Source organism: Nesoenas mayeri (genome assembly GCF_963082525.1).
Source record: "Nesoenas mayeri genome assembly, chromosome: 18".
NCBI classification, from domain to species: Eukaryota; Metazoa; Chordata; class Aves; order Columbiformes; family Columbidae; genus Nesoenas; species Nesoenas mayeri.
In genome coordinates, this window is record NC_137566.1 from 12,492,137 (window position 1) to 12,507,136 (window position 15,000).

At 55.9% G+C, this 15,000-nt stretch overlaps 1 protein-coding gene across 4 annotated transcripts in view; it reads left to right on the plus strand.

The window, feature by feature from the left end:
• PBX3 (PBX homeobox 3) overlaps window positions 1–15,000 on the plus strand; it is a gene marked incomplete at its 3' end in the record, with an annotated part of 97,241 nt that overhangs the window by 78,239 nt on the left and 4,002 nt on the right. For 3 of the 4 annotated variants that reach the window (XM_080356117.1, XM_080356118.1, XM_080356120.1), the window contains exons 3-6: window positions 1,612–1,853; window positions 5,953–6,143; window positions 8,034–8,169; window positions 13,919–14,084. In XM_080356117.1, the coding sequence (XP_080212243.1) occupies window positions 1,612–1,853; window positions 5,953–6,143; window positions 8,034–8,169; window positions 13,919–14,084 (735 nt within the window). Of the gene's footprint in view, window positions 1–1,611; window positions 1,854–5,952; window positions 6,144–8,033; window positions 8,170–13,918; window positions 14,100–15,000 lie in introns of all 4 variants that reach the window. The other variant, XM_080356119.1, reaches the window with a different exon arrangement.

Genomic DNA, 15,000 nt, shown 5'->3' on the forward strand with positions numbered 1-15,000 from the left:
GGGCTGTCCCCGGGACGGGTGGCAGGGCTGTCCCCAGGACATGTGCCGGCGCAGGACCGCATCAGAACAGTGCGCAGTGTTGGCAAACCTTGCTCATCTGTGGCCCTTGCACAGGCAACAGAAATAATTTAAAGAGATGATGAGACGTTTTTATTATTCCTGTGAAATTATATGGAATTATAGTTTTAAACGAAGGTGATGGGTTTAAAATGTGTATTTTAGAGCAAAATGAATGCTGTGCTGTTGAGAGCTTGGAAGGCTGGCAGGCAGGGGTCGCCGCCCGCCGTGCCCGGCCTTTGGGACGCAGGGCGAGCTCTGGGCGCTGCTCCCGCCGGCGCAGCAGTGGTGCTGCTGGTGCTCAGCACGCGCGTGGCAGCTGCGGTGGTGCCGGCACAGCCGGCACAGCCGCTCAGAGCCCGCGTGGCTGTGAGGAGCAGCCACAGGCGCCCAGCAGCAGAGGTGCCAGCAGCAGAGCCCCGTACCCGCTCCATCCAGCACGGATACTGCTCCTCAACAGATTTAGAGGTTAATTGGGCTGGGATGTACACGGTTGCGTTACGTCTCTAATGGAAATGTTGATGCAAGAAGCCACGGCTCTGGTGATTTTTGTAGTACTGTAATTATTTTTAAACTTTCTTTTTGGCGCTGTTGATAGCAGCTTGGCAGCGCGCCCGCGCGACCTGATTACACTTACAAATTGTCAGCCTTGATCTGTGGGATGCAGGAGGGATTGCTGACTGAGCACCACTTTGGAAATTCTCAATTTGAAACAAGAATTAGATTTTAAGTGTTGTTCCCAACAATATAGTGCAGGAGCACCGGCGATTTTAAGCGCACACTCAGTATCCCGGCACCATGATAGTGACCGGATTCCCGCACAGCAAGGGGAAGTCAGTTCCTCCTGGTGTCTCGGCAGCCGGCGAGCGGTGGCTGCGGGGCGGGTGCAGCCCGTGCCAGCCATGGTCCCGGTTCGGTCTCCACCTCCTCCCTTGTGCCCTGTGGATTTTCCGCCGTGGGGAGCGGCCGGTCCGTGGGTCTGGTGGTGGGAGCGGCAGCGCCTCCCCGCTGTTCTCCTGGAGTGCTGTACTCCGGGTGCCAGCGGCAGCTTTGGCCCCGGGTGGTTTAAACCAACACTTGGAGCTCACAGGAGAGGTGGTGCAGGTCTCCCTAAGAGTAACGTAGCGCTTAGATCCATTTGGAAGGAAATGAGAAGCAAATCAATTATTTCCAAATAAATAATGCACTTACTCTTACCACATGGTCTCGCATCAAAGTGATATAATGTCTAAGATAATGCCAGCCTTGCGCAGATTTAGCTCTGCCTTGGAAAACAACTGGGAGGTGTGTCTGTACTCATGCAAATACTGCTTTAATACTTACAATGAAGTGTTTAAAGATTCTGCACGGTCCTTTAAAAGCCTCCGGCAGATGTTCCTGCTCCGTGTGGGAGCCGAGCGGGTCCTGCGGCGCTGCCGGCACCCCGGGCCGCGGCTCAGGAGGGTGCTGGTGCTGGTGCGGGTGCCCGCGGGCCGGAGGAAGGGCCGCGGCAGGGCCGGGCGGACGCAAGAAATACTGACTGTGTTTTCTCTTGTTCTCTCTTTTCTGCCCAAGGTTTGAGCATCCGAGGAGCCCAGGAGGAAGACCCTCCCGATCCCCAGCTAATGAGACTAGACAATATGCTTCTGGCAGAAGGAGTCTCAGGTCCGGAGAAAGGTGGGGGATCGGCGGCAGCAGCTGCAGCCGCAGCAGCCTCTGGAGGGTCTTCAGATAATTCTATTGAACACTCAGATTACAGAGCCAAATTGACCCAGATCAGACAAATCTATCACACAGAGCTGGAGAAATATGAACAGGTCAGACATCAGCCTCTTGTACATGTACCTGCTGCTGCTTTCTCCGCTGCCAGCGCCCACCACTGCCCCGGCCCCGGCCACGTCCCTCCCTCCCCTTCCCGCCCCTCTCCCCGAAACGAGCTGCGATGCTTCGGGAGTCTGTCCGGCTTCCAGGAGCCGCTGGCTGGACCCAGGATGCGTGTCTTGCATGCCTGAGTGTTTTCTGTTGTCTGTAGCCACATACTCGCAGCACCCGAGCCCGTTTCTCCCAGCCCAGAGAGGGAAAGTGGGGGAGTGTGTCTGTCACTCGGTGCCACTTTGGTGCCCCAGCATGAAGTGTGGCAGTGCCGGTCTGGCGTTGCGGGAGCGCGGGCAGGCGAGGGCTGTGCCGGGCTCTGAACCCGCGGGTCGTGGCGCAGGCGGCGGGAGGCCTCGAGGTGACAGCGTGTCAGCGTGGGTGGAAGCGACGGGATCGTGGGGAGCGGGTGCTGGCGTGGCTCAGGTGCTGGTGGTAAGGTGCTGTTCAGGTGCTGGTGGCACAGCATGGTTCAGGTGCTGGTGGCACTTGTCTGTGCTGCTTCTTGCACTGTGTTGTTCAAGCAGTGAACAAATAACTGAGCAGAGCTTTGTGCAAATCTCCTTTTCTCCCCCAAATGGCCTCCCCCCTGCACCCTCCAAGGTGCCACCGGGCCCTCCTGGCACTGCCAGGCCCTGTGCGGCGGTGGTGCGGGATGGGGATGGGGATGGCCATGGCCATGGGTTAACGAGCGCCGTCCAGCAGGAGCGTGTCGTGAGAAACCGCAGGGACACAGGCTGCAAAGAGCTCTGCGGCCAGAGCAGCTGCAGGTCGGCACTCACAGCCGTTTCCTGGCAAGTGTCCTTTGACTCTAATAAGTTTAATGATGTGGGGGAAGCAGCAGCATTTTTAGCCCTGTAGCTCCATTTACAAAGGTTTCGGCTGAAATGTCACAGCCATCCGTCCACACCACAGGAAACTTTGGAGGATGCTCAAGTGCTGCTGGGAGAAGGAGAGCGAGGTGGAGCGGATCTGAAGCATCTTCGCTTCCCTGTTGATCCTGACACCCGGCAACGTCTGCTCGACAGAAATATGATAATTTCCTCGGCCTGGCAGCAAACTGTCTCCTGCCGGTTTGTCTCAACGCAGTGCCCGTCTCCGCAGCCGACAGGCAGCTGGGACTTCGCAGCTCCGTCTCCAGCGGCTGCAGGTTCCGACACGCGGGTCCCTCCCACAGCTGGCGCAGGGGCACCCGCCGCGCAGGGGCACCCGCCATGCAGGGGCACCCGCCGTGCCAGGGCCCGCGCCCGCCGTGCCCGCTGCCGGCCAGGAGCCCCCGCGGCAGCAGGAACCGGAGCGCCTGCTGGAGCCGCTTTCCAGGCAGAGTTTGATCCTGACGCTTGTTGCCAGTTAGGGGAACGCGCTCGGGAAAAAAAGGCAGAGAAATGGAAAGTGTGTCACGCCATCACACAGCTCTCCCCTTGCCGTGCGCCGGGAGAAATGGCCGTACACAGGCAGCTCCTTCCATAATTTACAGCTACTATAATAGAGATGACATATTGAAAGCTATCTTCTATAATTACACTGAAATACATTTTTTGCTGTAGGCAAAAGTGCTGTAAGGGTCCCAGGCCTCCCGGAGCAGCTGGGAACCTGCTTCCCAAGTTCACAGATGTCTTCTGCATTCACCCCAAAGTGGGGTGAAGTGTGGCTGCTCGGGAGGTGCCGGCAGCCCCCGGAGCGCTGCCCGGCGCTCGGCCCCTCTGCGCTCTTTGGGGCCGTTGTCTCTTTCTCCTGCGCTCGGCTCAGAGCCGTGATGAAGCATTAAGGGAAGCAGGAGCTTCCCCGCTCCTACAAGGTTTCTGAGCAGGTTAACAAGGCCATCACTTATAAACTGACATTATTAATAATGTCTTGGGCACCAAGCAGAGGCCTGAAAAATAGTACTGGAAAAGGGATCAAGTAGCTCGGACGCTATAAATAAACAAGAGAAAATAAGACAAAGCATCAGCGTGTGCGGAGCTGACCCCGCCGTGCTGCACGGAGGCAGCTCTGCAGGTGGGAGGTGCTGCTGGGGCCAGTTCCAGATGTGCCTCGAGCCGCCGCAGCCACCAGCAACGTCTGCTCAGGCAATTTAGGTGAATTAAGGGAAAGATTTCTGCTTCTTGAACGCAAGAAACTCACTTGAGCTTCGAAAGATCAAATTTTTATACTAGATTTGTGGAGAAATATTTCTCCTAGAAAAGACATATCTGAAAATATTTTTCATTCAACAGTTGCAATTTTTATTGCGCTTTGAAACTGAATTCCCCAGATCTGCCAACCAGGGGGCGCGTGGCAGGCCGGGCGCCTAAATCGGCTCTTTTGGTGCCAAATACTTGGGTTCAGCTGGATCTGTAGGACAGCCAGAGCTGCCTCGTGCCTCAGGGAGGGAGTTGCTGCATTTTGGTGCTGTTGTCACCTCGATGCCCCATGTGCGGCCATTTTGAGCTGGAGGGAGGAAAACAGGTCACCTGAAGGACCTGCTGTCCTGCCACGAGCGGGGCTGGCGAGTGGGACGGCGGCTCAGCGCCTCTCAGAGCTTCTCTGCCTGAAACCTCACAGGAGAAAGAGAGGGAAAATGCAGCTGGGAAGCGAGTTTGGGATGCGTTGGACTCTCAAGCTGGAGCTGGGGGCGCCAAGGTGGGCAGGGAGCGGCAGAGCGGCGGCCCCGCGCTCCCGAGCCCCGCCAAGTGCTCCTGAGCCCCAGCACTGCGCTCCCAAGCCCCAGCACGCGCTCCCAAGCCCTGCCATGCACTCCTGAGCCCCAGCACCGCACTCCCGAGCCCCGGCACCGCGCTCTCGAGCCCCGGCACATGCTCCCGAGCCCCGCCGAGCGCCGCGCCAAACGGGCGCTGCAAGGATGTAAATTAGCCTGTAATTTACTTTCAGTAGTGTAAAGAAAAAAAAATCACTTTGCCTGAAGTGTATGCATCTTTCTTAAGGGTGTACCCAGATTTTAATTATCTAAATGTAAATACTTAACGAATTTTACTTAGAGTAATGAGCTAAAGTGCACACTACATAAATGAGATGTTCTAATTAATCATGTATGAACTACTGGTTTAAAGAAAAGCTATGTGAATTCTGTGAATGTTGGGCTATTGCCAAATTGCTAATCAGCATTTGCATTCATAGATGGCTTCACTTAATAAGTTGCGAGACGTTCAGCAAATGTTATAGGAAATTATGAGCTTTTAGATGCATAAACTTTTCACTTTTAACTCCTTCCCTTGCACAATCCATTGAAAGGCAGAGGAATCCCTGAAAAAGGAGTTGTAAGACAAATTACATAGATCTTTTTGAACCTGGTTTTAGAGGAAAAGGGAGGAGCTGGCGTCGGAGAGATACATAACGTATGGGCTGTGGACGAGGCACTTGCGCTGTTTCCTCCACGTGTTGTACGGGCTGCTGAGCATCGTGCTCGTCGCCCGTCCCGTTGGGCGCAGGAGCCAGGATCCTGTGGCCGCGTTTGCCGGCACCACACGTTGGTGGCAGCGTCCAGCCGGGATGCTGGCGTGACAGCCGCTTGGTCGTGCGGGGGCTCGGGTCCGGCGATGGCCGGTGATGGTGCAGCCCGGGCGGTTGTTATCCTTGTGTCTGTTCACCTGCATGGTCTGGGGTGTGAATGATGGTGCCTTCCCTTCCCCGATGCCTCGGCAGCATGGCGTGGGCCAGGCGTGGCTTAGCTGAACCCCGCTCGGAGGGGACACGGGGTGCTCAGAAGGGTCCTGGGCTCCTCTCCTGCCCGGGCAGCTCTTCCCAGGCTGCGCTCCTCGGCTGGTCCCCGCTCGTGTCCCCCTGCCCGCAGCTGTTCGTGCACCATCCCGCCCCTTTCCCCCCGCGCACACGGGACAGAGCCCGCTCTGCCGGGGAGCGCGGGGGCGCCGAGCGTGGCCACTTGGCTGCCGTGGGATGGTCCCGGTCTCACGTCTGCGTGTGCGGAGGGGATGGGGCAGCACGAGAGACGCCGGCGCCCCAGCATTGCCTCCCCCGCAGCCAGGCCCGGGCTTGTGTCCTGTGGGACAGCACAGAACAGTTTCTAAGCTTGTCTTTCCTTCACAGGCATGTAATGAATTTACCACACATGTGATGAACCTTCTCAGAGAACAGAGCCGGACACGTCCCATTTCTCCCAAGGAGATTGAAAGGATGGTGGGCATCATTCATCGAAAATTCAGCTCCATCCAGATGCAGCTCAAACAAAGTACTTGTGAAGCAGTAATGATTTTAAGATCAAGGTTCCTTGATGCCAGGTGAGGCAGAGGCGAGTCCCTGCGGCCGCTCCTGGGGGGGACGATTGCTGGGCAGCCCTGGGGAGCTGCCGGGAGAGGCTGCTCCGGCCCAGCAAACAGCTCCAGCAGCTGCTGCGACGGGTTCCTGCCCAGCGCTGCCAGGAACGCTGGTGTCTTTTCTACGTGCTTAGTGCAAAGACTGGGTCTGTTTGCCTGCTTACCGTCCTCACGTGGGAGTCGCATAGGATTTGTGCAAAGGGCTGTTTTGTCAGCCCAGCAATTATTTAAATAGCTGCCCATACCGATGTCTCGCAGCATGAGGCCTTGCAAAACACTGACCCCGTCACAGGAGCGCTGAGCTCTCTGGGAGGGCTGTGCCCACGAGCTGCGGCTGAGCTGGTTGCAGCCGTGTGTGCCCCAGGGAGGAGGGGACCCTGTGTGCCAGAGCTGCTGGCCCATCTCCCGGCAAGCTGTCACCCAACTGGAGGAGGCAGCACCTTCCCAGCCGCTCACAGCCAGCACACGCGTCCCTCGGGCACCCGCATCGCTGCCGGAGCTCAGCACCCGTCCCTGCAGCCCATCGGCCTCCACAGCAGGCTGTGCTCTCTGCAGGCTGCGAGGACGCAGGCAGACGGGGGTTAAGAGGAGGTTTATAGGCACAGCCAGATCTGTTTGGAAGCCCTGATGAGGTGGGATCTCGATCCCCAGCCCCATCGCTCTCCACAGAGCAGGACCCTGGCAGCTGGCGGAGCCCGGCGGAGCAGCCGGCACCGCACGGAGCCTCCTGGAGCAGCCAGCTCCTGCTTCACACCTGAAAGCTGTGAGCACCTAAACAAGAGCAAAATAATTTTATTAACAAGGAGGTCACTGGCAGGTGTGGCAAATTAGGGTAATTACAAACAGTTGGAGGAAGCGTCTATGGAGAGCTGCAGTAGCTGCAAAAGGTAAAGCTTGCAGATGCACATTTTAAGTGATTTCTTTAAAAAGGAGGAAGGTAAATAAGGCAAAATGAGCGGAAGCACAGTAATGAGATAAACATAGCTCTAGGGAGAGTCTGCCTGCTCCAGGATACAGTGTAGTTAGCAGCATGGTGATACTGCTGGAGGAGAGCACTGGGGATTGTGCTCGCTGCTGCTGGCCTCGGGCGCAGGCAGTTTGATTGCAACCAGCCCTGAGGGGCAGGGAGCTCCGCAGGAAGTGTTTAATGCTTTCCAGAGGACGTTCTGGGGAGCAGAGCAGCCGCCGGGGCTCGGAGGGACGGCACCGCAGCTGCCGCTGCCGTAACCCGCGCGGTGAGTGCGCAGCGGGCTGGCTGTGCCGGAGGGGCTGTGCCGCTCCCTGGGCACCGCTGGGCTGTCTGCGGCACGTGCCGGGTGCCATGCCTCAAGAGGCTTTGCTTTCCGGTGAGGGTGTGCACTGCGACACCGTCCCACGCGCCGCGAGAGCCCGGCCCTGCGCAGCCCTCGGCAGGAGGTGCACAGATGGGTCTCCCTCGCAAAGCCCTGAAAGCCACTTACTGGCTGGCGGAAGCCAATTAGCTCAGTGAGTGCTGCGTGAGGACACAGCGGTGGGGCTGCCCCGTCCTTCTCCACCGCGCTCGCCCCACGCAGCGGTGCAGAAGCCCCAGCTGACCGGCTGCTGGAGGAGGGCGGGCTGTGAGGCTGGGGCTGAGGGTGCTGCCCAGCTCTGTGCCCTGCCGGGCCCCTTGTCACGTTTTCTGCCCCAGCACACACGTGCGGTCTGTGCAGTGTGGGGCAGAGCCCGGCCTGGGCACAGCCGCCCCGGGTGGGTGCTGGCAGGGCTGTGGTGCTGCCATGTGCTGCTGCACGGGCACATGAAACGAGGGTTGTTTCCACCCAGAGACCTCTGTGCATCTGGAAGAACAGCTGTGGTTTTCTTCTCTTGTTTCAGGCGGAAAAGGCGTAACTTCAGTAAACAAGCCACAGAAATCTTGAACGAGTATTTTTACTCCCACCTCAGTAACCCCTACCCCAGTGAAGAAGCCAAAGAAGAGCTGGCAAAGAAATGCAGCATCACAGTATCGCAGGTGAGCAGCGCGTGGGACCCCGTCCCCAGCACCCCAGCCTGCGCAGTGCCCTCCCGGCACAGCCGCCGTCCCCTCCGGGCTCTGGAGCAGCTCCCTGCGCCTTTGTCATCCCTTCAGGTTCACTTTGTTGACTGTGGCAAGGCTGGGCAGGGTGGTGGGACGCGGCGGCGCCGCGCGGAGCGGCAGCGTGCCTGCCGGTGGCCGGGCCTGTGCTGGGAGAGGACAGCGGGACAAGGATGAGATAGAAATAAAAAGGCTGTAAGGTTTGCACCCTACTTTACAGCAGCTTTCCCTCTGTGTGAGCAGTAAGATTCCTTGCTGAGCGGTACTGGCTGTTGCGAATTCGTTAAAACTTACTGTTATTTCGGGAGAAGGCTAGTTTATTGACAAGCATATAATCTATCTCTATAGATCAGAATTTCTTTGATTGCTTGAAGTTGTTTTTCCAAGCCAGCCAGAAATTCAGCCTCTTGATATACTGAAGGGACACAAGTGGTTTCTCTGTAGCAAGAATGAAAAATGTATTAAGCAGATTTGCTCTTTTTATCACATGTAACAGATGTTCTTGTGAAGTTAATGTAAGAAAATCAACATCTCGCTGATCAGAAACGCGCACCGTTGTTGGCTACAGCTGCTCTCGGTACAGGCCGAGGTACTTCCCAGCTCCGGGCCGGTGTCTCGCGGTGATGTGGAGGCCGGTGACGCTGCTCCACGAGCTTCTTCGCCTCCCCTTCACCACTTCATAGCTTCAAAAGCAAAACACCGCTTTGCGTTTCTGGTGGCCCGTACGTGTGACAGAAAACCAAGGATTCCCGCAGTCAGCATGGCTCGCAGGGCAGGGCGGCGGGGTGCTGAGCAGCGGGTTCGGGCTCGCGGTGCCGTGCCGTGGCTGCTGTGCCATCTCCTCCTGGCTCTAGCAGCTCTGCTTATCAATATTTCAGGCCCTTTAGAGGAACAGTGCCTGCGGCGAATGTGTTAACTATTAATGACTGCAGGCTGCAGAATTGGCATTATTAGCAATGCAACCTTTAGCTTTATAATTAAGACCTGAGTTGAGATTTACTTTATAGGTCTCCCTTGAATGTATGAAAAATTCAGGCACTTTATTGAAGACTTTGCGACAAAAGGCCGCCCCGCTCCCCCGTGCGGTGTTGCTGACCTGCCTTTGCGCGCTCTTGGTACAAGCCCCCGCAGACCTGCCCTGTGCCGCGGGGCCGGCGCACACGTGTCTGCTGTCCCTGCGCCTTCCGCAGCACCAGCGGGTCCTGCACTCTGCGCGGTGGGATTGTCGGTGCCAGGGGTAGGGGATGGAGGTGGGGACGGTTTCCCCCAGTCCATGCACGAGTGGCTGTGCTGACAGGCTGCAGTACAGTCAGTAGGTGGGGTACGAATGTCTCCCCGCGCGAGCCAGCAGCCTGTCTGGCGTTAGGAGAGGCAACGCCACCAACACCGACTTGGACAAAGCAAAAGTTCTTCAGCTCTCTGGCAAAATGTGACTGGGAGAGCGGATGCGGCAGAGGGCGCGGCAGAGAGCGCGGCAGGGAGCGCGGCAGAGGGCGCGGCGGGGCTGCCCAAGGGTTGTTCTCTGCAGCCGGCGGGTCGTGCCCGCCAGAGGAGCGTGTGATCTGCAGAGTGGACAGATACAGGGCTGGATCTAGATAAGGCTGAAGTGAGTGAAGGAAATGAGGTGGAACGTTTGAGAAGCCATAACTGATTGCTTCTAGTGCTAATAGATCTGATTTCTTTCTTAATTGTTTGTTTGATAAGATTTAATGTATGTGTTGTAGAATGAAATAAAAGGCAGGCAGATGGTCCAAAAACATAGCAGCAGCAGTGAGCCTGTGACATGAGTATAGGTTTGTCTCTCTAATATTGAATCCAAGTGTGAATTAGCTGTTTCTTGACTCCGTTGGGAGGCCCAGTGAGCGCCGGGAGCAGCGGCATTGTGTCCTGTGTGGCACCGCGCCATGTCCCGGCCTTTGCCGCGGGATGTTGAGCAGCCCGGGGCCAGCGCAGCGCCCACGGCCACCTGGGCAGCGGCTGCCGCAGGCGCCGTTTGGGGCCACGGCCGGAGCGTCGCGCTGGCAAGATGTTGATGGCCAGGGAAGCCTTCGGTGATGGGGAAGCCTGGGAAGGGAGCTGCGTGTCCTGCAACCTGGGGAGCCCGTGTGGAAGGGACAGCCCATGTGCTGCTGGGTGCTTCAGTTCTGATAGACCTGCTGTCACACCTGGAAGCGTGAATGCCGTGAATATCCTAATCTGGGCTTTTGGAAGGCACTTCGACCGGCTGCATGGTGGGACTGAAGGGTTAGCTGGTATTCACTAGGTCAAACTGGGCTGGAGTCGTCTTGCTTTGCACTGAAATGTGTATATTTTTGAGGCCGTCTAGCAGAAAAGCTCTGGGCACGCACTGTAGAACAGCCCAGCGCACACTGGTGCTGCAGGGGTCGGAGGACGCAGTGCAGGGCTCGTGGTGGATCGAGCAGTCGGTCAGCGCTGGCAGGAGCAGCATCGCGTGGGGTGAGCAACGGCACCCGAGCGCGAGGCCGAGCCGCACCGCGCACAGCGCTTCCGAAACCCCGAACACACGTTTCCAGCCTGGACCGGGGTCCCACAGACCTGTCTGTGCTGCACCCGCCGGGGCAGAGAGCTGGGAAAACAGAAGAGTTACCGGCTGCCTTTGCGAACTCCCGGAGGTTGTGGGTCGTGTTTGGTGAGAGGCTTTGTCCTTCCCCTGGCTGAGCCAGGCTTCCCCCGCAGCCTCTCCGCACCGGGATCCAAGGTGTTTTGTTCTCGTACTGTCAGTGCCTTGTAAATGCTGGGGGCAGATTCATGGCAGAACATTTTCTCCCTCAAACATTTAATTAGTGAGTGTTTTGGGTCGTCTTCCCCCCCGATTAAGCAGCTCACTGGAAATCTTGCTGCTATAGCACTTTGCTGAGCGGCAAAGAAAATTGTCTCCCAGAGTCGTTTAGGTGCAGATGGGAGATAGATGGTTTCAGTTTTGATATCGGTGTTTAAAATAATATGTAGAGAAGATTTTTCAAGAAAAGCATAAAGACAAACTATTAAGATGAACACCTCGCACAATTTCATTTTTAAGAGTACGGAGAAGGTAATTCTTGGGGAAAAAAATGTCCTTAACAGAGCCCATCGTGGGCTGTAATTTAGAGCTACCCGATCAGCACGTGTTCGAGGGAGATAAACTGTGTCATCCGTTCTCCCTTCCCGTGGCTGCGAGGCTGATGTTTTATACTTTTGCAGATGAGCCTCTTTCAGGGTGTCATGAACAACCATCCGTCTATGGCGCGGGCTGCGGAGGGCAGAGCTATTGCTGAGAGCGTGGCACTGGATCACAGCAGTAACATCCTTCACTGCTTCAAACAAAAGAAGGATGTGCTTGACAACGGGAGTTCTTTTAAGGAAAGAACGCAGAAGCTGTTTTGCAGCACGGCTGCTGCCCGGCTGCTGCCCGGCCTCTTGGCTCCTGGAGCAGACGCGCAGGGAGAGGCTCTGGCCATCGGCTTCGGGTGCGAAACGGGAGAAAAAAGATGCGAGCTTAATTCAATAGTCCATAGAGGTAAAATTCTTGGGTTTACATCACGTGCCATAATTGTGTGACACAGATCTTCAAAATTTTCTATTTTGCGCCATATGATTAGGTGTGGAGGGTGAACTGTGTGCTACAGGCACTTGGGAACACAGTGGCAGCGTTTCCATGACCGTGGGTATGTAGCTGGGCGGTTTTGCGGTGACGGTCCCGCCAGCCGCGTCTCCCGCGGCGCGAGCGCGGCCGGTGCCGCGAGTCCGGGCAGACGCGAGCCGGCCCGGCCCTGAGCCCGCACCGGGCTTCTCCACGATTTCAGTAATAATTTATTGTCTTTTTATTTAACATTGCAATTAACATGATAAATAAGTGCAACAGTATTGTTTGAAATGTAATATACAATTAAGCCCAATTAATTAATCGGCCTTCAATGATCAGGAGGAGAAAGATGTTCATTGTTGTTTTTATGAGAAGAGATAGTTTGTTTTAATGACAAGTGTGTTGTGAAGCAGCTCGCGATGGAGACAAGTTTGGGTTTTGGGGTGAGCATGGGGCTGGGTGAGGAGCCGGGGGGCACCCCCGCACCAGCACCCTCGCACCAGCACCCCCGCAGCCCGCACGGCCCTGGCACAGCGCCGACGGTGAATCCGGCCCGAGTGCTGCCCGGCGGCAGCCCCGCGCGGTGTGCCGGGGGCAGGGAGCCCCGTGGCCAGGAGGGGACGTGTGCGGTGGCCGCGGTCCCCAGGGGACGCTGCGGTGTCCCGCAGCCCTGGCCCTGCGCTCTGCTGGCGCACAGGGCATGCACTTTAATCCCAGGAATAGTTTAACGTTTCTGGATATTCATTTAGATGTGGTGTGCAGGTTAAACATAACGTACGATCGCTGCTCCTCTCATTGCTTCCAATTAAACCTTGCTTGTTAGTTTAACCTCTAGGTAATCCCATCAAACAATTGATGTCAAGGAAACACTGCCCACAGTGGCTCTGGATGAGTGGCCATTAATTTTAATTGCCTTGATATTAAAGATTAAGAAGTATTGGGACTAGCAGAATGGAAACGATCTGATGTCAAGCAAATCCACTCACTGAGGCTTCCCCAGGCTGCTGGTGATATTAAAATTTTACTGTGAGAATTAAATAAACCTTTATTAGTGATGGCTGTTGTTTGATTGGTCCAGGGGCGTGCATAAACAGAGGGGTCTCACACACATCCGTGGACAATACAGTCGATGTACAGAGATTCCTCAATTATGAAACTGTTAATAAAGCATAATCTGATTGTCCACAATAATTATTTGCTAGGTTTCATTAATGTATTATTGCTTCAGTGACTGACAAGGTAATATTAAGTGCAATATATAGAATACAGTGGAGTATTATCTGGGGAACAGAATGTGTAAGGTACCTTTCCTATTACTGTTAAAAGCTAGAGGCTTTTTATTAATCGTGTTTAAACAAAAGCTATAGCTACAGAAAATGCAGCGGGATTTGTCTCCTGCGCGCACTGCTCTCCTCCCCGTTACCTGCGGGTTCTTGCAGATGCTTTTTTGTCTCGGCAGCCTCGGCCGTGGTCCGTGTTCCAAACAGGGTTTGTGTGGAGCTCGGTGGCAGGAGCCACGGTCAGACAAAGGCACTGAGAAAGCTTGTACGAAGTTTGCTGAGCGGCTCCAGCATGGGCTGGCGCTCGGTGCCCGGGAGCTGCCTCGGCCGCGGTCCCTGTCCTCAAAGGGAGATGGCGAAACGACGTTTCAGCCACTATTGATTTATACGATCCCTTTCATTTTCAGCTGACCAAACACGATTCTGAGTGGGCTGCCCAGGTTGTTCCAGCCCAAAAATAAAGAACAATTGCTCGCGCTGCCCGCTGGCCCTCGTGCGGGGTCCCCCCGTGCCGCTCTCGGGTCTCCTCTGGTTCCACTGGCAAATGGCTCAGGGTGGGAGACCACAAAGCAGCCCCAGGGCGTGTGCTGGCAGCATCCGGAGCGCCGGTGTGCCAAAAGAGCACAGAGCCAGGTCACGCTCATACGTGTGGTGGTATTTAACTGGTCCTCGGTTACAGCCGAGTTACCTGGAGCACCCGGCAGATACGGGCTGGGACGGCGACACGGGTACGTGCTGCACCCAACGGGACATCTCGAAGGGATTGTGCTTTGCCGGGTCCAGCGCTTCGTGTCCTTCACTCTACCCACCTCTCTCACTGCAGGTGTCCAACTGGTTTGGCAATAAGAGAATCAGGTACAAGAAGAACATCGGCAAGTTCCAGGAAGAAGCCAACCTCTACGCAGCCAAGACGGCTGTGACCGCAGCGCACGCCGTGGCCGCGGCCGTCCAGAACAACCAGACAAACTCCCCCACCACACCAAACTCTGGTACGTACCCGGCTCGTGCGTTAGCGCGTCCCGACGGGCGGGCCGCCGAGGACGAGCCTGCGTGGTGCCCGGCGGGGCCGCGGCTGCCGGCAGAGCCTGTGGCGGCACAGGGAGCTGCGGGCCGGACCCGGCCAGGGCCGAGTTGCCATGCGGTGCCGTGGGAGCGGAGTGGGGCCTGCGGAACTGCCGCAGCGGTGTCGCCTGCCCGGCTCGGGCTTCTGCCGACCGCTTTGTTTCTGTAGATATTTTAAGCTTTTTCTCATTCAATGAAAATAATGTAAAATGAGGCAGAGCTCCAAGGCTGCTTTTGTAGAACTGTTAAATTTATTGTCAAGTTAACAAAATAGAAGAATATTTTAGCATGCACTAATTAGAACTTAAACTCTGGGTTGCTTGAAATCGAGTTGATATTATATATAGAAATCTGAGGATGCAGCTTTTCTTTTGGAGTTGCTCTACCATATGTTCTGCAGTATTTAAAAGTTGTCTCGCTAGTGTGTTGTTGACATTTGGCAAATCTAAGCATTAAATGAATAAGGCGAGTGTGTAAAGAGGAAGGTGCTTTTTTGGGCTCCAGATGCAAAGGTTTCCACAAAGCACAGATGTGTTTTACACTCTTTACAGTGAAATCTTGCTGCAACTTGGTTGTAGACAACTTTTAAAGGGTATAAAGATCCATGGGGAAAAACAACTTGGATCAAAAGAAAGTAAGAAAAGGTTCCTCCTGTGACGGTAGTAAATGGGCTGTTAGAAACCGCCAGCCATTGCCTTTGAAGGAGACACGAAGCACAGGCTCCAAAGGAGCTGTTCTCCCAGCGTTTGGTGGCAGCGTGTCCCGGTGAGACGGCACGCCCGGGAAAGCTCCGCACAGCCCGCCGCTGCCCGGGCCGCAATGCGCAGGTTTGCCAGCTGGGCC